General features: G+C 31.8%; 9 protein-coding genes across 9 annotated transcripts; 6 read left to right on the forward strand and 3 right to left on the reverse strand.

The window, feature by feature from the left end:
- Positions 1-981: 981 nt before the first annotated feature.
- Positions 982-2,559, forward strand: GO595_007952 (Sodium:sulfate symporter transmembrane region family protein; the record flags this gene model as incomplete). The annotated part of the gene is made up of 1 exon (XM_067921472.1): positions 982-2,559. One exon carries the CDS (start codon positions 982-984, stop codon positions 2,557-2,559), a length of 1,578 nt encoding a protein of 525 aa, XP_067771786.1.
- Positions 2,560-2,859: 300 nt separating this feature from the next.
- Positions 2,860-3,621, reverse strand: GO595_007953 (uncharacterized protein; the record flags this gene model as incomplete). Its single annotated transcript, XM_067921473.1, has 1 exon — positions 2,860-3,621. One exon carries the CDS (start codon positions 3,619-3,621, stop codon positions 2,860-2,862), a length of 762 nt encoding a protein of 253 aa, XP_067771787.1.
- Positions 3,622-4,104: 483 nt separating this feature from the next.
- GO595_007954 (F-actin capping protein, beta subunit) lies at positions 4,105-4,926 on the reverse strand (the record flags this gene model as incomplete). The annotated part of the gene is made up of 1 exon (XM_067921474.1): positions 4,105-4,926. One exon carries the CDS (start codon positions 4,924-4,926, stop codon positions 4,105-4,107), a length of 822 nt encoding a protein of 273 aa, XP_067771788.1.
- A 2,952-nt stretch (positions 4,927-7,878) lies between these two features.
- Positions 7,879-8,250, forward strand: GO595_007955 (CDP-diacylglycerol--glycerol-3-phosphate 3-phosphatidyltransferase; the record flags this gene model as incomplete). Its single annotated transcript, XM_067921475.1, has 1 exon — positions 7,879-8,250. One exon carries the CDS (start codon positions 7,879-7,881, stop codon positions 8,248-8,250), a length of 372 nt encoding a protein of 123 aa, XP_067771789.1.
- A 107-nt stretch (positions 8,251-8,357) lies between these two features.
- On the forward strand, positions 8,358-9,269 carry GO595_007956 (uncharacterized protein; the record flags this gene model as incomplete). Its single annotated transcript, XM_067921476.1, has 1 exon — positions 8,358-9,269. One exon carries the CDS (start codon positions 8,358-8,360, stop codon positions 9,267-9,269), a length of 912 nt encoding a protein of 303 aa, XP_067771790.1.
- A 1,485-nt stretch (positions 9,270-10,754) lies between these two features.
- Positions 10,755-11,642, reverse strand: GO595_007957 (AGC family protein kinase; the record flags this gene model as incomplete). Its single annotated transcript, XM_067921477.1, has 1 exon — positions 10,755-11,642. The coding sequence occupies one exon, from the start codon at positions 11,640-11,642 to the stop codon at positions 10,755-10,757; it is 888 nt and encodes a 295-aa protein (XP_067771791.1).
- Positions 11,643-12,659: 1,017 nt separating this feature from the next.
- On the forward strand, positions 12,660-15,752 carry GO595_007958 (4-alpha-glucanotransferase family protein; the record flags this gene model as incomplete). The annotated part of the gene is made up of 1 exon (XM_067921478.1): positions 12,660-15,752. The coding sequence occupies one exon, from the start codon at positions 12,660-12,662 to the stop codon at positions 15,750-15,752; it is 3,093 nt and encodes a 1,030-aa protein (XP_067771792.1).
- A 939-nt stretch (positions 15,753-16,691) lies between these two features.
- GO595_007959 (uncharacterized protein) lies at positions 16,692-17,489 on the forward strand (the record flags this gene model as incomplete). The annotated part of the gene is made up of 1 exon (XM_067921480.1): positions 16,692-17,489. The coding sequence occupies one exon, from the start codon at positions 16,692-16,694 to the stop codon at positions 17,487-17,489; it is 798 nt and encodes a 265-aa protein (XP_067771793.1).
- A 1,886-nt stretch (positions 17,490-19,375) lies between these two features.
- On the forward strand, positions 19,376-20,968 carry GO595_007960 (TBC domain containing protein; the record flags this gene model as incomplete). The annotated part of the gene is made up of 1 exon (XM_067921481.1): positions 19,376-20,968. The coding sequence occupies one exon, from the start codon at positions 19,376-19,378 to the stop codon at positions 20,966-20,968; it is 1,593 nt and encodes a 530-aa protein (XP_067771794.1).
- Positions 20,969-23,375: the final 2,407 nt, after the last annotated feature.

Below are 23,375 nucleotides of genomic sequence, written 5' to 3' on the forward strand. Positions count from 1 at the left end.
TATTTACAGTCTTTAGCAAAACAAAGAAATTTGATTCAAAAACAAATATTATTTTTAATTAATCAAGAAAAAGTAGAAAATGCTGAGCTGGAACCGGAATATATCGAAATGTTGGGAAAAATTAGAGAAAAGGAAAAACCGAATGTGAATACACCATCTAATGAACCGGAAAAACAACAAAATAAAAAGACGATAATTTCAAAAAGCAAAACTAAATCTATACAAAATGAGCCATCACAAAATGAAGATACCAAACCTATGATTTTTAGTAATAATATGATCAACAATTTTTTTATTATATGCAGCTCTTTTTACATATCTACAAACTCATTTTTCGGCACAATCAATAATCAACGTATTGGGTATCTTCCGTCATTTAATATTTCATTTGATGAGATTGAAAATGGATTAAAATTCATGTGTCATCTTCTTAACTCAATTATGAAAGGTTCATCTGTACTTTTTACTCCATCTTTAGGATATTTTAATCAAAATGGGGAAATTGTCAACATAAAAATTGATAAATTTGAATCACTAGAATCTCGTCAATTTGCTACTTTCATAGATCAACTGTTCTCGGCGAGCCATCAACTTTTCTCTGTTGCTGAGATTTGGCTAAAAACGCAAAAAAATAATGAATTTAATTTCCATAAAATCACAAATGGAACAATTGATGGTCATTCTTATACGTTTAATTCAAGTAACCCATTTGAATGGAACATTGCTATGAAGCGACTATTATTCAATTTTAAACTTGTTCAATATCTATTGCTCATAATGAAGGTAAGAAATCTCAAAACTTCATAGTTCCTATAGTCATATTATCATGTTTTTTTGAACCATCCTCTACTGTAACCAGAACTTTCTGTTTGTGAATAGCTTTTCAGTTAAGACGATGAATTTTTCAATTGCGTTTTATCTCAATCAAAACAATGAAATTGTAAACTATACAATACACCACCAAACTTTCATTCACATTCCATGTTCACCAGCTCTTCTGAGAAAGTTTTAATGGATGTACAAACAGAAAACTCTTACTCACGCCTCCAGCGTTTGAGTAATATGGACAATGAACAGGTTAGAAAGAATGTTCATTTGACACAACCTGGTCAGAAGAAGAAAAGTCTTAATCTTCTTCCAATTATTACAGTGGCAATTTTTACAATTTTTTATGTTGTCCCAATTCTTCCATCCAATCCAACAGCTCATAGTTGTTTAGCCATATTAATAACAGCAGCATTTTGCTGGGCCACAGAAGTTATACCATCTTATGTTACGGCCTATTTGATACCAGCTGCTAGTATTTGGCTTCGTGTAGGATATGATAATGAAACTGGTCGTCGAATTCCTACTGCTGATCTTGCTGTTCGTCTTGCCAATAAGTTCACAGATCCAATTATCTTTGTCTTTCTTGGTTCTTTAACTATTAGTGCAGGCCTTACCAAACTTCAAATTACAGATCGTGTTTCCAACTTTTTATTATCACATATTTCACCCAAACCTGTTGTAGTTCTTATAGCCATCATGGGATTGAACTTTATTGTTGCTGCCTTTTTATCTAATGTAGCATCCACAACATTAGTATTAACATTTTCATTGCCAATTATCCGTTCATTAGATCCCGAGGATCCATTTATCAAAGCCATTCTCTTTGGCTTAGCATGGAGTGGTAATGCAGGCGGAATGCCCACAACCATTAGCTCGCCCCAAAACATTTTAGCTGTCAAATACATCAATGAGAACTTAGAAAATCCTATTTCATTTATCCAATGGATGTCCTTTGCTGCGCCAACGTCGATTGTCTTAGTCATTCTTTATTGGGTCTATTTGATCATTCGATATCGCTCCAAGAACTCTCAACTTTCATGTTTGACTGATTCAAGTCAAGAGTTTTTACCGTGGACATGGCGTCATACGTTAGCGGTCATCACCACAGTCACCACCATTGTGATGTGGGCCATTCAAGAAAACTTTTCGTATGCACTTGGACATGTTGGAATTACTTCGTTAATTCCAGTGATGGTATTTTTCAGCAGTGGAATTTTAGATTCGACTGATTTCGGTACATTACGATGGTCAACACTTGTTTTAATGGGGGGTGGCTTAGCATTAGGCGAATCTATGACGTGCTCTGGTTTATTGGATATCATTTCCAAGACAATTAGTGACACCTTGAAAGGTATTAACATTTGGTTAGTTTTGATCATCGTTATGATAATCGAAGCGATTTTGACTTCGGTAATTAACCACACTTCGGCAGCAGCAATCTTGTTCCCCGTTTTACAGGGAATCGGAGAAAGTTTGGGTCAGCCGGCATTGCTGTTGACTTTGTCGGCGCTGATGATCAGCTGCGCACAACTGTTCCATATCTCTTCTTTTCCAAACGCGCTGATATCAGGCGTGCAGGTGCACTTGAGAATGGACCCAAGCAAGCTGACAAGCGAATCGTTCTTGAACGGCACGCAGTTCTTTTTGGTCGGTTGGCCAACTGTAATTGCTGGGATTTTAATCATAGCAAGTATAGGTTATGGAATTGTACTCGCTATGAAATTCAAATAAAAGTTTCTTTTCAAAAGATAATTTATTGTAAATATTGAGAAGGAATTTTCTTTGTCTTATGTATGTGTGTGTCGACTTTTTATCAATTTGAGCCTTCATTTCAATACTACAAATTTATGAATTTATTTTTGTCTAAATTGTTTTTGTTGAATATTTAAATGTATTTGGACTTCAATTTGTTGCAATGAGATCTTTCGTTATGGGCATATCAATCGAGTGATGCAATTTACGAAATTCGAAATTTGCTGCCATTTTTATTTAAAAATTTTTTAAGTTTAAAACTTAAAATCACATTAAAAATTATTTATTGTTTGAGTTAGAACATAAAAATGAATATGGGCAAACGACCGAAAAGTCATTCAATTTTTCATTAGGATTAACGGCTTCGTTGTTTTGCCATTTTTTACAGTTGATTTCAAATTGCTTTGTGTCTTGGAAGAAATTTGCATTCCTTCTTTGTGTATCCAGAAGTGCAGATGCTTCTTTTTGACTCTTTTTCATTAGGTTGTTAAATTTTGTAAGAAAAGATTCTGTTTTTTCTGGTGTTTTAGTAATTGGTAGAATATTTTCTTTTGCAAGCTGTTGTGTTACAATTTGAAATGGCACTTGTTGAGGTAGTTCATCACAATTACACATGTCACGAATCAATCTATCTTGAAATGAGTATAAAAGTCTGTGATGTTCAAGTCTGGCTCCAAACAAAAATTTTTGTTTTGTATTTTCATAATTGGCATCAAATTCCATTTCATGGTTACTTTGGTATGGAGTTGGAAAGATTGGAAATAGAAATGGTTTTAATGATGCAAGTTTTGGTGCTTTATTTGTTGGTGGTTCAACATCTTGTTTTAATTCTGTATCTTGAGAAACAACGCTTAGTAATAATTCTGGTTTATTTTCTACTAAATTAATGCATCTTTGTGGAGTATTATCATTATCTGAATCATTGACTTTAAAACCTGATGTTATTTCACGGATAAGCTCTGCAACACGTTGAGTTGACTTCTTATGGACAAAGGTAATCAGAAGCTCTGGTCCTTCTGTTTGACAGGCTTCGTCATCCATTGTACGTACGCGAAATTAACGTTTTTCATTTAGCTAAGCAGAATTCAAATCATATTTCTGATTGTAAAACAATTATTAAAGTGTTTTACTATAACACACAGATGTTAAATGCATCTTATTATTAAAAGAAAAAGTAAAAGATTTTACAAATTTGTTAAGTAAGCGAGATTTATAAATCAAACAATTCTTGAGGGAGTGGCTCATCAACTTCTTGAAGTTGATTTTGAAGGAATGATGGCTCTGGTGGTTGAATTAAATCATCATAATTATCAATTTCAGGGTTCTCTTTCCTTAACAAAATAAAAGGCTCCACTAAATAGGCGTACAGCTTATCACACTGGTCAATATATCTGTCTGTTCTCTGTTTCATCTGGAGGCATAAATCTTCAATTTGCATTTATATTTTAAACGTTCATTTCTCAAAACATTAAACGTTCTCCACAGAAAAATCCCGAAAAAAGTATTTTATCAACTGGAAGTGTTTTATTGACCAGAAGCTGCTCTCCTCTTTGCAAATAAGGCAGCAAGTTCGTTGGCAACTGCGGCTTGTTGAGCGCGTCCATCTTGGTTAGACATAAGTTCGATGATTTGTCTCATCTTAGAGATATAGATGGATTCTATGTAATCTCTGAAGTGAGCAGAGTTGGATTCTACGAGTTCACCAACATTAACAATGTGGTCATCATCATTTTTCCATGGTTTGGTAACTACTTTACGATCAGCAGTACTTCCTCCAATGGTAAGAGGTTGGGTAAGTCCGATGTCAATAGATATATGCATTAAGACTGATGATGTTAATGTATACGTTGCATTTGAACTTGCTTCATCAACTTCAACAACATCGCTGCAATCAATGACGCCTTTAATCCTTTCACCAGTTCGAAGCTTTGTATCGATGTTATTCTTAATGAAAACACCAAAGCCAAATAATTTATCATCAATTTCCCAAAGATAAACAGAGCAAATACCACCTTGGAAATAAAGATGACGATATGCATTGAAGGCGTTGTTAGCTTTGATTTCGATATTCCTAAGACGTTTTGGAATTTGTTGACCATCTGGAAGAGGAGGATAGTACTTATTAGAAAGTGGTGAACGATGGCTATCAAGATCTCTGTTGAACTCACATGTTACGAATTGTCCACCAGCCTCTGGATCATTTTCAATTTTCATTGGCGTATCAACAGTGCTCAAAAGAGTATCTGTGAGATCTGGACAAAGGTGGATAACATCGTAAAGTCTGGGCTCGATTTCGGATGGTTGAACACGACGGAGGAGATCATAAACAGCGTCTTCAGAAGACATCAGAAATTTCTTGTGACAAGAAAAAGCGTCAAAAAACCGCTTTTAACTTGGAAAAAGTTGTATATAAAACAATCAATTTTTTACTTTTTGAAATAATATACGGTCTGGTGTAAGAAAGAAAAACAGTTCCAAATAAAAATATCTTTAGATCAGATAGCAAAAATATCTTTTTGTTTATAATATATATTTACATAAATGTTTTTTCAAATAATATGTATTAATTATTTTATATATTGGATTGTATTCTCGAATAAAAACAAATCATATTTTCATCAATGCATCACAATAAATGCTGAACTTGATTCAAATTATTCATTAAAATAAAAAGAAATCGATATTAATGCTAAAAATATTATTCATTTTAATATTTTAATTTCTCAAAATAATATTTAGAAATTATTTATATTATTTGAGACAGCATTTATTTTGATATCTTCATGATTATGCAGAAATAGCTAAGTTACTTCTTGAACAAGAAAGAATTGATATTAATGTTAAAAATAATGTTTATTTTAATGATTTCAAAATAATATTTAGAAATTATTTATATTTTTTGAGACAGCAGAAATGAAAGCATCTGCAAACGGTTATACAGAAATAGTTACTACTTGAACAAAAGGAATTGAATTTAATGCTAAAAATGTTTGTTTGCTTTGTTTGGTGTTAGTTTTAACCCCCATAATAATGCTTGGAATTTATTGAGAGCAATTGCTATGCTTGCAAGCAGTTATACAGAAATAATTCAAAAAAATATAAAATAATTTATAACTATTCTAAGATCTTTAAAATAATTATATCCTATATAATTTGCTTCGTTTATCTCAAGACCAGAAAATTGTGCCTGAAGTATGATATGTAAAGTATTGAAATAATAAACCGTAATATTTGAATATGTTTAAATTTTAAATTAATAATAAACGTATGATATGTAAAGTTATCGACATTATAAACTTATGAAATATATTATTAATATTCTCATAATATTATGTTAAAATGCATAATGTTGACCGTTAATATTGACACTTTTGTATAAACTATACCAAAAATATGTAGAAATTTGTAATGTTAAAAAAACACAGTATCGATAAATGGAGGCAATAATGATGATAAAAAAGATAGTACAAATGAAATTAATTTTAATTTTGAACAAGAAAAGCATTTAATCAAATATGAAGATGGGACAAAATCTTGTTTGCAAAAAACAAATGTGGAAAGTTGTTTCTGAGATCAGAATAATGTATGGAATTAGTAGGCAAGATTCATTTGATATTGTCATTGATAAATATACCGAATTTAATCTTAACATTGAAGAGAATGCTACAGAAAAAAATATTCCATATATTATATACCTGTTTATCTCATGAAATATATGTGCAATTTGTGTTAAATGTGATATACTATATTTGCAATACGTAGTATAAATAAAACGCTTAATATCTATATTGCCTTGTTGTTACATGTGTGATATATGATGATTTTCGAAAATTTCATATTTTCCTCGATTTTTTATTTGTTTTAAATGAATATTTGCAATAATAATAATGCTTTTATTCATGTGGACCTAAATAATGAAGATATCTAATAATAAACACGTTTTTAAAAAGGTATTTTTGTTTTTCAATTTCAGTTATTCAGAATGATAGCTTTGTCGGACTGACTCTTATATAACATATTTTTTCGCAAATCATAAGTTATGTTAAAGATTATTTAAAAAGACATTATCAAGAACTAATAGCAACATCTCAATTACACCATGGGGAGAAAAAGGTGCAGCTCAATATAAAATTTTATAAAATGCAGTTATTGATGGACTAGATCCTGTTACTCCTCAAAATTTCTTAATATCTTCTCTTCGTTGTTCATCTTTTTATGCACAAGTTCTTCAATTCCAACCCACCAATGAGTAAAAAATATTAAATATAGTTATGTGCTTATTTATATGATGTTTCATATTTATATATTTTATTTTATCCAATTTTGGTTTCAAAGGAAGCCATTTGGAATTTGTCCCATATGATACAAACAATTATTTTCCAAAAGTAATTTTATTATTTCTATATAATTATTATGTATTGCAATATGAAGAAGCACTGTTCTAATCATAAAAGAATACAATTAGAATTTTTGTTCCGAAGTAATTTTACTATTTCTATATTATTATTTCTAACTGCTATATGAAGTGCTGTTTCAAATTATTAAAACATATTCCAAATTATTAAAACATATATTAAATTATTGAAATGAATAGTTTTTGCATTAACATCAATTCCTTCTTTATCTAAAAGTAATTTTACGATTTCGATATTATTATTTTCAAATGCTATATGAAGTGCTGCTTCAAATTATTAAAACATATTTCAAACATGTTTCATTAAGAACACCAAGACGTGTGAGACGACGAAGGAGGGCAGCACCTTCAAAAATACGTTTTGTGTCGTTTTCTGGAAGCATGAGAAGGCCACGTGCAGCTTTGCGGATTTTTGCAAGAGTATAATACCTCCAAAGTTCGCGTTTGTTCTTATTCCAAACATCAATTCAATACATTTTATTTGGTAAATGACCAGAAATTTTATCATGAAAATACTTTAAATGATTTTTTAGCGTGATTTTTTCTCAGCAACTTTTTGAACCCAAAGTGGTCGTTTTATCGGCATGCCTCAAAAAACGGCTACTCGAATTGAAAACTGTTCGTCATAAATCTGAAGTTAACCAATGCTTAATGCTCCAAATATAATAACAATGTCTAGAATTCCACTATTATTTGTTATAGTCTGCTTATTGTATTATAATTACAAATGGTGTTCAACGCTTGCAGTTATTATGTATTCAATTGCATCTTTTACAGATTGGCTTGATGGTTACATAGCGAGAAAGTGGAAAATCATCACAAAATTAGGAACGTTTATGGATGCACTCATAGATAAAATTTTTACTCTCGGCGTTTTTTCAACAATGCTCATGACTGATATTCTTCCAAAACATTGCTTATTTTCAGTTCTTCTCATTATTACACGTGAATTCACAATTACTGGGTTAAGAACATTAGCAGCATCGCAAAACATTGTTATTCCAGCTCAAGGTGAAGGCAAAATTAAGACAGCACTCCAAATGATCTCCACAGTTTTCTTGCTTGCATACAATGCCTTAAAGAACGACTTCCAATGGAGATACACATTCGATGATATTGTTTGGGTATATTGGGTTGGATATGTATTATTCCAAGCAGCTACCATAATTACAGTTTTATCAGGTGCAGTATATCTTATCCGTTTCAGGCATGTATTTAATGAGGAAAAAGCAGTATCAAAAAAGAAAAAAGAATAAGGAAACAAGCAACAGAAACATTAGAAATAAACTTTACAAACTTCCACTTTTTGAATGACGGCGTTTTTGACACATCAAAATTTTGATGTTCTTGGACATTTTTCAGAATGCAAACAGAACAAAATACGTCTGAACATGCTACAATTGATTTGGGTCAACAACAAGATAGTGGGGAGTGCAGTAACGACATGAGTTTAAATCAAAAAAATAATTCCGAAATTAAAATTCATTCAAATGATAATTCTGAACAAGTACAAAATGACTTAGAGACAAATGAAACATGTTTCCAAAACGAACCGAATGTAATAGAAGTAAATGATATAATTGATCAAAATCAAAATATAGAACAAAACAATACGCAGATGATGCAACCACAGGAATTGGTTCAACAAGAAAACATACCACCAAATATATGTCAAAATGAAGTTCAAGAAAATCAAATGAACTCTGAAGTAACATACCAAATTCAACAACAAGAAAACGAAACTGAAATACAATATGAAGAAAACAATAATTATATTTCTGATTCCCAAGATGTAAGTTATGGCCCATCACAAGAAGCAAATGTTGCATCGCCAATTGAGAAACTTCGAAGTGATACACCAATTGATGAAACAATTTATACTCCGTATGCAGATTACAAACAAGAAATCAACTTAGAGGAGTTGGGAATTGAGTATGAGTACAGGAATCATTCACCAGAAAAATCACCTTCGCCTATTAATAACATCAATGACATGGAAAACATTGAAATGCCGCATAACATCGACGAAACTCTGATCATTCCAAACGATACACTTTTCTCTTCCACGTCCGATAAAGAAGAAGAAGACACATCTCTTTTGGTTAACCATCCGAACGAATTTGTGAACGCGCCTCAGAGTACGCAGGCAAATATTCCCAGGGCTTCATTTCTGGATATGACTGTACATTGCATACACGAAGGAAACCTTATGCTGAAGTCGATCATTGGCCATCTCCGCGAAATCATAACGATCCTTGAAAACAGTAAAGTTTAAAACGTATACAATTTTTTTTTGAAAATTTAATTGAAGCCCTTCGACAAAAACTTTGTACTTAAAATTTGCTTCAGATTAATGTTTAAGTTCTAAAACAAATGGAAAAATTTTTTAATGAGATAATTTGCGATTGCTGAGACAAAATGTGACACCGCGCTAACTTGTAATACAATTGCTGTCATAGATATTGGACATTAATCGGTGTCATTATTGTTATAAAGAATTTTACTTGGGCTAACTGTGATACGGAGAAATTTTGTCATAAAATAACCGAACAATTTCAATTCGATAACGAAATTATTTTCATTCAAAATTTACGGGTATGTACGTTAAGAGACGTTAAGGCAAACATTCAAATTCAAACGAAGTCCCCTCAAAAACTATGCCTTCAAAAAATAGCTGATTATATTTCCTCTCAAAAATTCAGCTTTTATGTGGAAACGTGTTGTCAAATGACTGTTATCTCAAAATGATCTGACCACTCAGAAATAAATCATTAATGAGTTATCTTTCCACGTTGCTGGAAAAATTATTCTCTGAAGAACATATTGCAAGAACACCAAGGATAGCACGATTTCTTGTTAACAGACATGAAATACCTCTTGAGTGTATTGCGGACATAATAAATGATAAAAAGAATCCTTACAGAATTCAAGAAATTTATGGTGCTGTTCTGAAGTCACCTGTATTACAGAAAATGTTGACAATTATTCGAGGAACAAACGTTCTTGCTCTATCATTTCCATTTGAAATTGTCCCAACAAAGTTAATTTTTACAGATATACCTCAGCAATCTCAAACTAAAGATTTTGCTGACTTCATACAAATGTTAATCGGAACCTCAAAGTTTAAAATAACAAAGTCTGGACAAAATGTGGAAGTGATTTTTGATGAGATTATTGACGCCTTTGCGGTTGTGAGAGCTGTGCAGTATGCTACCTTTCATAAACATTATTTATCGCCAAAATTTGCAACGCATATTCTAAAGCCCCAAGCTCAAACCCCTCAAAGGTACAGAGGTAAGAATACAGGTCGTACTCAAAAAAACGACCACAATCCAAAAAACAAAAAACCAACAAACCAATACAAAAACATACAAATATATAAATAATCATTGCTAATATGTTTTTTTTTTTATTTTAGGAATATTATTTTAATACATGTACTGACATTTGTACTTTGGTTTAAACCTGTTTAACCAGAAAATTTATCATATTCTGGAATGTTTTTTAATATGAACAGACTTAGTTAATATTGACATTAAGACTGATACGAAAAAATGATTATCCAAAACACACTTCTCAAAAAATGGTATCGGATGATCAATTCAGATGTTTATTATTGTCACTTTTGATAATATCTACTTTTTGAATGATGTGACATTTTTCTCAAATTTGTAAAGTATTGAAATTTCCAACTTTTAATTTACTTATAAACTGGAATTATCGCTAACAACAAAAAACAAAATTTTCTTTTACCTCAAAATTAATTTGTTTTTCTACCAAACGTCAGCATTTCATATTCATACCTTGCGTATTCATTTCTGTCAATTCCGGGCAAGTAGTAACTTTCATCTGAGCAAAGATACCTTACGATTTCTGTGAACGACGGCCGATCTGCAGGGTCAGCGCTTGTGCATCTTTTGATCAGATCCAAAAATGCAGGTTGTAATTTTGAGCTAAAGCTAAGCGCAGTGGAGTTCCCACTGTTTGTGAACGGGATTTCGCCAGAAAGAATCTCATGTATGACGATTGCATATGAATAAATATCAACACGCCAATCATAGAAAGCTTCTGTAAGAACTTCAGGAGCAATGTACCCGCGCTTGCCACGGAATAAGGTTTGGCCATTTGGGTTTTTAGGATCATAAATTTTTGAGAGATGAAATCCCCCGATGTGAGGATAGAAATTTTCATCAAGAAACACGTTCATTGGATTGATGTTCCGATGCATGATGTGGAGGCTATGTAAATATTCGAGAGCTGAAGCAATTCCAAGAACAACGATTTGTTTACGAGTATTATTCCAGCCTTCAATGGTTTGCGTCTTACTTAAATCTAGGATCTTACGGAGAGATCCATTTGGCATAAGTTCTGTAAATAAAACTGGGAAAGGATGAGAATCAAAATCACTTAATGAAAAACCACGTAATTTGATGATGGCTGGGTGAGAAATTTGAGAAAGAATTTCGATTTCACGGATTGTAAGTTTTTGTTCTATTTCTTTATTATATCCTTCTTTACCAACTTTAGCTGCATATTTCTTCCCAGTTTCATATTCAGTGACTTCATAAACAACAGATTGGTCTCCTTGATCAACTTCATTACCAAGACGAAATCTATTTGTTCCGAGAACAAAATTACCCAGGCTCATAAAAGAAAAAAAAATTTGGAAAATATGATTTAAACAATAGAAAACCGTCAAAATAACGTATAGAAAACAGGCCGATAAGAATCCACCCATCTTGTGTGTAGCATCACACAAACAATTTGCATAAATCTATTTGTAATCTTTAAACACGCTTCAAAATATTTTGCTCAACAAAAAATAATTTTTGTTTCTGAATTTTATGTTTTCTTTTGTAAAATAAAAAAGGAAAACATTGTTGTCAAATTAATTGGATTCATAGTTAGATGTTGGTAAATCAGACATAATTTTAGATATACATTGCGAACTGAAGATTCTCTACTTTGTATCAAAATATTTATAATAAAAATAAAATATAAATAAAGTCCATAGAAAATATCATGATGACTTTCTTTCATAGAATTCAATCCATTAATATGTAGATATTTCTAAATGAATAATATTAAATGCTCAATTAGAATCAAATACATCAATCAATTGATACAACATTAATTTGAAGTTAATGATAACATCATATTCATTAATGAATTTAAAAAACAGCGTACCAGTATAAAAAATAACATGATTTTAATTAAGCATTCAAAATAAGAGAATCTACTCAGAATTTATATCTGAATGATAAATAATCTTGAACCTGTGGTGTGGTAAAAAATAAATTCATCTGTCAATATATATCGTTGCCCACTCAAAAGACGGTTATGGTATTGAAATACAATCAGTTCAGATTATTTTCAAAGGGTGCGATAGAGCAGAAGGGTTAATCCTCACTGTGCATTTTCCGATGTTCTCTGTGATTACAAATCTCTATTCTCAAAATTCAGCCTTGTCTCTATTTTTTGAAAGTTTTAACTCACATATTCAATTTGGTTTATGCTTGATCTGCCCACATGACCTTCTGGCCTGAAATATTCTCACCTCAAATAATTGACGGTTGATATTGAAAGAAAATATCCTCAATTTTCAATACGTAAATTGTGGCCATTCAACAATTCAATTGGATTTGAACGGTAATCACTTTTATTGATGATCTCCATCACGTTCAACCTCAAGTCAACCAGAGGTGGCGACACAGTTGCTTACATCACAGGCAATTGCAAGGAACTTGGTAACAACGATCCAAATAAAGCACTTCCATTAGAAGCAAACGAAGGTCCATACCAAGGTCGTATCACCGTTTCTTTCGATAAGAAGACACTCGAAGGACCAGTATATTACTCCTACTTCCTTAAACCCTCTTTTGGTGGTCTTATCCAAGAATCAGTTACAAAGCGTATCATCCCAACTGTTCTTGAACAAGGATGCATTTATGATACATTCGATGCAGCTACATCCGTCAATGATGTCCTTATTCACTTCCGTGTTAGATGCCATACTTATTATGGCCAACAATTATATGTTTGTGGTGATATCAAAGAACTTGGTGAATGGAACATTGATGGCGCACTTCTTTTAACCTTCGATGGTAATGCAGACTATTGGAGTGGTACAATTCGTCTTCCACTTTCTAAAGATCCTCGTACAGTCAACTACAAATACATCATTGCTTCATCACACGACAACTTACAATGGGAGCCAAAGGAGAACCATAAGCTTGAACTTGGACCCACAGTTGAACCATGTCTTATTGAAATTGCAGATCAATTCAGGTGGCATGATTCCACCCTTGATGCCTTCACCCGCTCCACCTTTGTTGATGTCATTGACAGGAGAGATCACCCAACCAAAGTACCAATTATTGAGCCTGAATATAATGAACCCGGCAAAGCCATTATTTATTTCTCTGCCTATTGTCCATATGTTCGTCATTATCAAACAGTCAAAGTTGTTGGTAGCATTCCCGAATTAGGAAATTGGGATGAACATAAAGCAATTCCACTTACAGATGGTCGTTTCCCACAATGGATGGGCAAAGTTAAAGTTGACTTACATCACTTACCATTTGAGTACAAGTATATTATCTGTGGCCCATCTAATGAGAAAGCAATTTGGGAAATGGAATCAAATCGTACATATGACGGCATCTGCACAACAGTTGTAGACTCAGATTATCCACGTTCTGTCTTCATCAATGAATGGTTTGTATGTCCAAATCGTGATCTCTTCAAAGGCCTTGGCATTTATTCACCAGTCTTTTCATTACGTACAGATCATAGCTGTGGTATTGGGCAATACTTAGATATCAAGAAACTTGTTGACTTATGTGTCAAAGTTGGTGCCTCAATGATCCAATTATTACCAATTAATGATACCACTGATAAAGGAGAATGGGCCGATTCATATCCATATCGCCAAGTTTCATGTTTTGCATTACATCCAATTTATATTGACTTATTAGCAATCACTAAGTTACCACCAGAATATGAAGAAGAAATTAATAAGAAGAAATATGAATTAGAACAACAACCATGGATTGATTATCCAGAAGTCTTTAAGTTTAAGATGGAAATGTTAAAGAAGATATATAAATTAGTTGATTTAGAAAAGGATTCTAAATATCAAGAATTCATTGTTAAGAATAAGAGTTGGTTACAACCATATTCATTATATTGTTATTATCGTGACTTAAATGGTACATCTGATTATAGACAATGGAAAGAACATTCAACAATTACAATGGCAGAAATCGAAAAGATCTGTTCAACACTTACAAAAGAACTTGAATTTACAAATTGGTTACAATATTTATGTGATGTCCAATTTAAAGAAGCACGAGAATATGCAGTACAACATCGTGTAGCACTTAAAGGAGATTTACCAATTGGTGTCTTCTTAAACTCTGTTGAATGTTGGGCTTATCCAAAGAACTTTAGAATGGATATGTGCGCAGGTGCACCACCTGATAGTTTCTCTGGCGATGGACAAAACTGGTCATTCCCTACATATGATTGGGATTATATGGCATCTGATAACTATAGTTGGTGGAGAATGAGACTTCAACGTATGGCCGAGTTATTCCATACATTACGTGTTGATCATGTCTTAGGCTTCTTTAGGATTTGGGAAATACCACGCGCTACATGTGTTCGTGGTATGTTAGGACATTACTTCCCATGCAATCCAGTCCATATTAATGAACTTAAAGCACGCGGCCTTTATAACATTGATCGTTACATTAAGCCATATGTTAGATGGCATTTATTATGTGAGAAGTTTGGTGGAGAAGCATATGAAGTATCACAAAAGTATTTCAACTCACGTGGTGTCGATGTTGGCGATGATTACTTTGACTTTAAGCCAGAATATGATAATGAAGTTAAGATCAAGAAAGCAGTTGAAGAAATTGAAGATGAGAACAAACGTAATCATTATTACCATTGTTTAATTCAACTTGTAGGTAATGTATGTTTAATCCAAGATCAAAATGATCATAATTATTATCATGTCCGTACAGAAGTTAAAATGGAACATATCGAAGAGACACCAAATGGTCCAATCACTTATGTCTCTTCATCATGGAATGAATTACCAGAGAATGAAAAACGTGCAATGGAAGAATTATCAATTGATTTCACATACAAACGTAACAATGCTTTATGGGTATCAAAGGCTAATCCTAAACTTGATATCCTTAAAGATAGCACAAACATGTTAATATGTGGTGAAGACTTAGGTCAACTTACACAAGAGATTCTTGACGCATTACAATCGAAGTCTTTGTTGTCATTACGCGTACAAAGAATGTCCAAAGATCCAAATCATGACTTCGATGAAATAGAATCATATCAATACATGAGCGTATGCTGCCCATCCACACACGACTCTTCGACATTAAGAGGTTGGTGGGAAGAGAATCGTCCTCTCACTGAGAAGTATTGGCACGACCAGTTATGGAGACACGACAACTGCCCATACTTCTGCGAGCCATTCGTTGTCGAAATGATCATAAAGAAGCACTTGTGGTCACGCTCGATGTGGGCAATATTCTTGTTGCAGGACTTGGCCGATATGGTGGACCACTTGAGGAAGCAATCGCCACAAGACGAAAGAATTAACTACCCACCTGACCCTAACCACAAGTGGAAGTATAGGTACCCATACACAATGGACGAATTGATTAATGATAGCGAATTTACGAATAAGCTCTTTAACTTGGCTAAGGACAGTCATAGGATTTAAGTAAAAATTAACTCCTAAGTCAAAGTTTTCATTTGGCTGCAAACTTTTTGTAGATTCTTGTGAGGAATGAAAATCATTTTCGATGTGCAACGAAGCGGAGTCAATACTTCGGCGAAGGTCAAAAAATATTAAAAGATGATCCAAACCCATCAGTGAGATTACAGTTAATATTAACTCTATCTAAGTTTAAAATGCGTAAAGAAATTGAACAACTTTATGAATTCTTGAAATTCGATCCTTATCCTCAAGTGCTTCAACAATTAGCATTTCATATGTGGTTAATGAGCACATAGAAAAAATTGAATTAAAAATACGTTGATTGGGGTGCCTCAAAAAGAGCGGTGGACGATCAAATGTGATTCAATTCTCCATGACCAGAAAATGGATTTCAGATTTTCTTTTGCTGAAGGACAGTTAAAAAGAATTGAAGAAGCAGCAAAAGAAGCAGGTGCACCAAGAGAGTCATTTGAAGAATTATTTTCTTGGGTTCAAAATTTGAAAAATGATTCTTTCCATTCAATTAATGAATTATTTGGTTGTCTCCATAAAATATATGAAATATTAAATACGTATAAGGAACCACCTGTTAACGCTTTAAATGAAAGTGAATTAACACATCATCTTATGCATTTTTGTGTACCACAACGATCTGAAGAAATCACAAAAATCATATTTGAAATCATAACAAAATTTTTCACACCTGAATTTCCAACAGCTAAACTTGCTTATGATGCAGGTTTTTATCATTTTTTTCTTCAAATGCTTGAATCAAATTTCCCTATTTCTGTTCTCCACCTAATTATAATCTCATTAGCACATGCTGTTGTTTATTTTCATGATATAAAAATGAGCTTTTTAGGAAATCATCAACTCCAACATTTAATCGAAATCAACGAAAAGCTTGGTGAAGAAGCTCCTTTAAAAGAAACCATCTTTTTTATGAGTTGTATTCTTGAGTCACCTACTGATCCAAACATTATTGAGCCATGTTACAATTTTGTCCTACAATACATGAACAGACCTGAACTAATCGAAAACATATTTGATGCCCTTGGCGAGTGTATCCAGTCGAGCCGCCGCTTGAAAAACCTTTCGCTCAATAACGGCGTCCTTGAATTTTCTGAGAAAATTGCGGTTTCGGAGGACGTTAACCCTCTCGTTCGAGCTCAAGCTGTAAGTTTCTTCAGGAAGCTTCTAGATTGGGAAGAAAGCCTTACATATCAACACGTGACCGTTGAGTTTCTTATGGCAATTTCCAATCTTTTAGAATACCAGATTCCACAAGTCCAAGAAATCACAATACTTGCGATAATTCAACTTTCACTCAATTGCTCCATTGGAATGCGAATTCTTCAAGCCGGAATCGTTACTAAGCTCATGGGCATTCTTTCAGCCGATCTTCCATACAAAGTTAAGATATCTGCATCACTTTTATCAGCAGCATTATTGTGCGAAGAAAATGTCAACTTAGCAATGAAAGTTTACGAGGCAACATTCGACATCGCATTTGAGCTGCTGCTTTCTTCGGATCACGAAAACTGGCAAATGCATGCGCTCGACTCGCTGCTGAAGTTCACGGCGACAATCGAAGCGCACGGGCTGGCGCAGGCGTCGCAGCTAACAGAAAAGAAATGGCTCGTCGAGATAATTGATGAACTTGTGGAGAGCCAAGTGCCGCGCGTGTCTGACTTGGCAAGACATCTGAGAGAAACTGTGTTTGCGAATGTTTCGGAGTAATATTAATAAATGTTTCAATACTTTGTTTGACTTTATTGTTCATTTCAAAATTGATGATGTTTGTGTAGGTTTAAGCATGTAATTGCAGATGTGTAAATAATATTTTGTAGTATTAAATTCGTCATATGATTATTTAAGAAATCATTAATGCATTAAACCAGATAATTATTTCATGTGATTTTTTGTTTTTAACCAATTACTCTAAAAAAAAAAAAATCTTTAAAAAAATCTTTATACCGAGTGTCAACTATTATTTACTTAATACAAATGATGCCTTACTGGAAGATTTTAGAATTTTTGTTGTTTTATTTCAAAAAAGAACTGCTGAATAAAAAAATTCAAAAAGAATAAACTGTATAAAAAAATATTTGCTTAGTTTATATTATTTACTTAGTTAATTTCATCAATGGCTTCTTCGTCTGAATTATTTTCATCACTTATTTTTCATTTACTTCTTCATCTGTATTAAAGTCAACAATTGTTTCGTCTACATAATGAATTTCGTTTTGGTTTTTGTCCGATTCATTTTTATCATCTTCTGATTGAAGTCCGTCATTTTCTGCTTCAATTTTTTCCTCTTCTGAATGAAGTTTGATGTTTTCTGACTTCTTCAGCATCATCAACTTCTTCAATTTTATCGTCTTCTGAATGATTTTTTTCGTTATTATTGTTGACTTGCAGGAAGAGTAAATAATAAAATCATTGGATAATAATAATAAACCAATTGTGAAACTCAATTTAAACATTGTTTTTAAGCAACACAAACACTGATCAATTAATATTTTTATAAAAAGTATTCATTAGAAAATATAAATAAAAATTTTGTATGTACATAATTGGAAATGAAGAACTTAAAAATTATAAAACAAAATACGAAAATTTCGAATTTTTTACTTAGTTTATATTTTTTGATAATTAGTATAATTATAACGCGGAAAATTGTATCAATGCGCTTGCCAAAGTGTTCGCCTTGAGAAACATTAATATTAAAGGAAATTTTTTTTTGAAAAATGATTTCAAACATTTCTTTTTCGCATGTATGAAATCAGATGTTGATATGAAGGATCTTGGGTAAATTGATTATCATGTGTATCATGCTTAAGTGGACATGTTGAGATGTAATTCTGCAATGTTGTTGCCAAATTAATTGCTTGTTCATCATAATTAGTTGTTATACAAATATAGTTATTTTCTGGCAATGACAAGTAAACACAGTTTGAATTGACTGATATTTTCGATGTTAAAGGAATCTGAAGAATGAAATCTTTTGCTTTATTCATCATTTGATTGTTTAAAATAAAAATTATTGGTGGGTATTTGTCATGTGTTGATAAAACAAAAAGAGTTCCGCTTATTTTTATTTTTTGCCATTCATTATTTTTAAAAATGTATACTGAACAACTTGTTATATCTAAAATATAGTCATCAAAATGTGCATTAACAATGTTATGTAAAACGCGCAAGTTCCTAATTTTCTTTTCTTCTTCTGATATTTGTATTACAAAGGGGAAAAGCTTCTTTTCCATCTGAAGCAACGGGCAAAGATTTTACCCTTTTGCAGAACGATAGGAGCGCTATTGCATTTTTCATATCACATGTCGTTTTTCATTTCTTTTTTTTTGTTGTTGAATTTCACATTATTCATTGTCCATTCATATAACCAGTAAAGAATTTGTTGTTAAATTTCAATTTTAAATCAGATTTCTAAAAATATGTAATTTGAAATATTTTGATTTAACTTGAAGTTTTTGATTCACATTCTTATTAAATAAGTTTTCCCATATTTTTTATCATTAATAACAACTTTAACAAAAGACTTTTATTACGCATTTCTTTTTTTTAACATTTGTCACTTTTCTCAATTTTTGTCACTTTTCAGCAAAAAAATGAGTCAAGCAAAAATTGCTGTCGATGATGTTGTTTGTCACATGGAAATACCGGATCAAAACATTGTCGTAGAGGGCAAATTCAAAGTGACGCAGTACAATCCGGATATTTTTTCAATGGAATTTATCCCAAATAATATGGTACCATTTGATCCCAAAAAACGCAATGTGGAAGAGTCACACATCTATTTCCTACTCCACCAAATCAAAAGTATACAATTAACCAAACAAATTGGCAAAGCTCAAGTTATCTACATATCGTTTGTTATTTCCAAAATTCCAAACCAAATTCGATTCGTGTTCAAAGATGGTTCTGACGCGATAATGAACAATTTTTTCAACGAGTTAAAGTCGATGGGTCTCATTAGTGCGCATAACACATATCAAGATTTCTACAACGTCAATGCCAAATGCGACAAATCGTTCATATTTCCTCAGGACAGCATTACACTTACACAAGCCAACTGTCTCATCTCACATCGCAATATGTTATCGACACTTCCCGAACTAGACTCAACACAGCCTCCAGTTTCGTTATCAGAGTTCCAACAGCACCTTAACGAGGATGGATCTCTCCATGATTTCCAAGCACTTAAGGAACATATCTTCCAATCCGGACTTACGAATGAGGCGCGTCCTTACGCATGGCCATATTTGTTTGGTCTTTTTAAGCCATCGATGACACTCTCCGACCGCACTACTTTCATGGCGCATAATTATGAGAACTATAATGTTCTTGTTTCGCAATATGAAAACCAAATCCAACTTCAGTCACGTTATATCAACTCGCTAATGGTTGTTAAACAAGACTGTTTCCGAATAGACTCGAATGCAGCTATGTTTGAAGAAGGGTCACGTGCACGGACAATGATCGAACGGATTCTTTCATGTTATCATTTGTATGTACCGGATATTGGTTATGTACAAGGAATGACTGATATCGCAATGCCATTGTTCCCTGTGTTTTTCAAGTCGTTTAAGGATAATGATAAAGTCGAATTATATGATAATACTTTGGTGGATACGAAAGAAGCAGAATCAATCATCTTTTGGAACTATGTTAAGCTTTTGGAAGTTAGTGAACAGGATGCATTGTTTGGATTCATGAAAGAGAATCAGGCGTTTTTAGCAGAAAGAGTTTTCGCGATTATTAGTATGAACCAATTGAGTACAAATGAAAGAGCTTTAAGTCGTTGGCTAATCGCAAATAATTTGAACAATTTGTTCTTCATATATTCTTCGTTTTTACTGCAGTTCAAACGAAACTTTCCAACAGAATCACTTTTGGGGATTTGGGATATTATATATTCATATGAAAACCCTTCGGCTTTTATTAGGTTCTTCACTGCTGCCGTTTTGTTCTTGATATTCCCTGAAATTGCTTCAGTAGGGACTCCTCAACTCGGAGAAATTATTTCTTTGGTAGATGCGTCAATTAGAAAATATGAAACAAAACAAATATTGGAATTGGCAAAAAGATTATTAAAGAAGGCAAAAGATAATGACTCACAAAGTGAATGGATATTTATGAATTTGCCGACTTTTAGGAAAAAGGTGGATAATTATCCAAAATATTTTTCACTGAAGAAATAACAAGTAAACGAATATGTGAAACATTGTGTTTTTTTAATATAAACATCAAATGGTTTGATGAAGATTTTGAAAAGAAATAATTGTGTGAATTTATTTCCTTTCAAATTGATTGTATTTGAATGAAAATAGATTTTGACAATTAATTTGTTCTTTTCTTTTAAATAAAAAAAAATTAATCAAACAAATATTTTAATGAAATTAGTTTTTGCGTCTCCTAAGAAACATGCGTGCCATAATAGAAATAACTGGGAAAAGTAATGGAAATGTAATAGCTATGAGCTCGTCATTAAGTGGTGGACTAAGAGGCATGGAAAAGTGATCATCATAACATTTGTGAATTTTAGGGAAAAGAGTTCTATAATTTTCATATTTATTGGTAGAGATAACCGATGTTTCAAGTTGATAAGCCATCTTGACAATCGATTGGCATGATTGTATTCCTGGTAACAAAAGCGAGTTATCAATTTCAAGTGAAAAAGGATATGATACAGAATTTGTAATGAGTGATATTAACTCTTGTTCTTGAATAGAGTTTGACTTCAAAGTACACTTGAAGAAGCCGTCGGAATATATGCATTTATTCGGATGAGAAGGATCATCTTCAAATAAAATTTTACATTCATCTTGATTTGGCTTGGTGTAATTAAAATCTTTCATATTCTCAATTCTGTTTGCTTGGAAAGGTATTATTATATCATCTTTTGAATAGTATAAAATTTTATTATAAGGAATACATAGAGGAACTGTGGAACAATGATTCAAAGGTTTGTATTTAAAATAGAACGAGAGAGCAGAAATAGATATAGTTATTAATACTAAAGAGAGGTCGATTATTTTTGAATATCTCTCCATTTTTTATGAACGTTTATGTACACTTTTGTTTACATCATTTCACAAGGACGATGCAGTGATGACCCAAAAAATTGCTTCTCTTTTATATCAAACATTTTCATGCAATAGTCAAAATGCAACAGAAATGATTAATTTTGCAGAACAACAATTAATTAGTTATGGTTTTAGTTTTGAATTTTGTAATTGTATTTTACAAATAATTTGTTCGATGGAGTTTCCAATATCAATTAAAATTTCTGCTATTTCATTCGTTTCTAATTTAATTCCGAATTTTTGGAATACAATATCAAATGAAACCAAAACATTGATTTTAAATTTTCTCGAAAATTTTCTTCCAATAGCCTCTGATGATCTTGTTAATACTTTAAGTAAGCTTGTAGATGTTGTTATCAGAATCACATTTTTAACTGGTGAATGGCCAAATTTAATGAATATCATTATTGATAAATTTAAAAATCCATTACAAAGAACAGCATCATTCATATTCATAAAAAGCATATCATGTTTATATTTTCCATTATATGATCAAACCATTCAATCTTATATTAATTTTTCGAATATTATTCTTCCAATAATTTCAAGTTATATTTTAAATAACAACGATATGAAATGTATTATACTTTCATATCAAGTCATTAAAAAACTTTCAAAGTCATCGGTTCCACCAATATTTAAAGCGAATGCAAACATTTTAATTGAAATATTTAAAAAGGCGATTTCAATAATTTACAACGAAAGTGTCGACATATTACAGTTAAATCCAATAATTTCATTATTTAATGTATATATTTATCGATATAAACAAATCATTGATGAAATATTACCAGAAGCGATTAAATGTATCATATATTTACTTCATAAAAATCCAAATTTAAAATTGCAAATTAAATGTATTACATTTATAAAATGGTGTATCTGTTATCAGCCAACATTTGAACTTATATCGAATAATATTTTATATTTCATACAAAATATATTTCAGCCAATTTTTTCTTTGTCTAACGAAGACATTTCTGATATCACAAATGATCCATATAATTTTATTATCAATTTTAATTCATCAAATCGTTTAATTTTATATGAAACATTACGTATGAAATCCGATGTATCCGAATTTTTATGTGCACAAATAACAAATAATTTAATCAGCACATTACAAAGTCAACAAAGTAATGAATTATTAATCTTTTCTTCATGTTATTTATTTTCGACTGTCTCAAAACATGTTAATTCTGATATTTCTTTAATAATTGAACCACTTCTTGAAAGTTCTTCTTTTGTTTTACAAATTTCTGGATTAATTGCATTAAATAATATAAAAGTATCAATACAAATTATTATAAAAACAATTTCATTACTTTGGAATCCATTAATTACAATTAAATACTTTTCATTATTAAATATTTCCGAATATTTATCAAAAATTGGTTCAAATGAAAAACAAATTTTGATTAATTATTTCGGTAATAACATATTACAAATATTTAATGTATATTTCGAAATATCAAAAATGTTTTACGATTATGATTTCATTGAAATTCTTCAAATTTTTATT

This window comes from Histomonas meleagridis, assembly GCF_020186115.1.
Source record: "Histomonas meleagridis strain 2922-C6/04-10x chromosome Unknown contig_6, whole genome shotgun sequence".
NCBI lineage: Eukaryota > Parabasalia > Tritrichomonadida > Dientamoebidae > Histomonas > Histomonas meleagridis.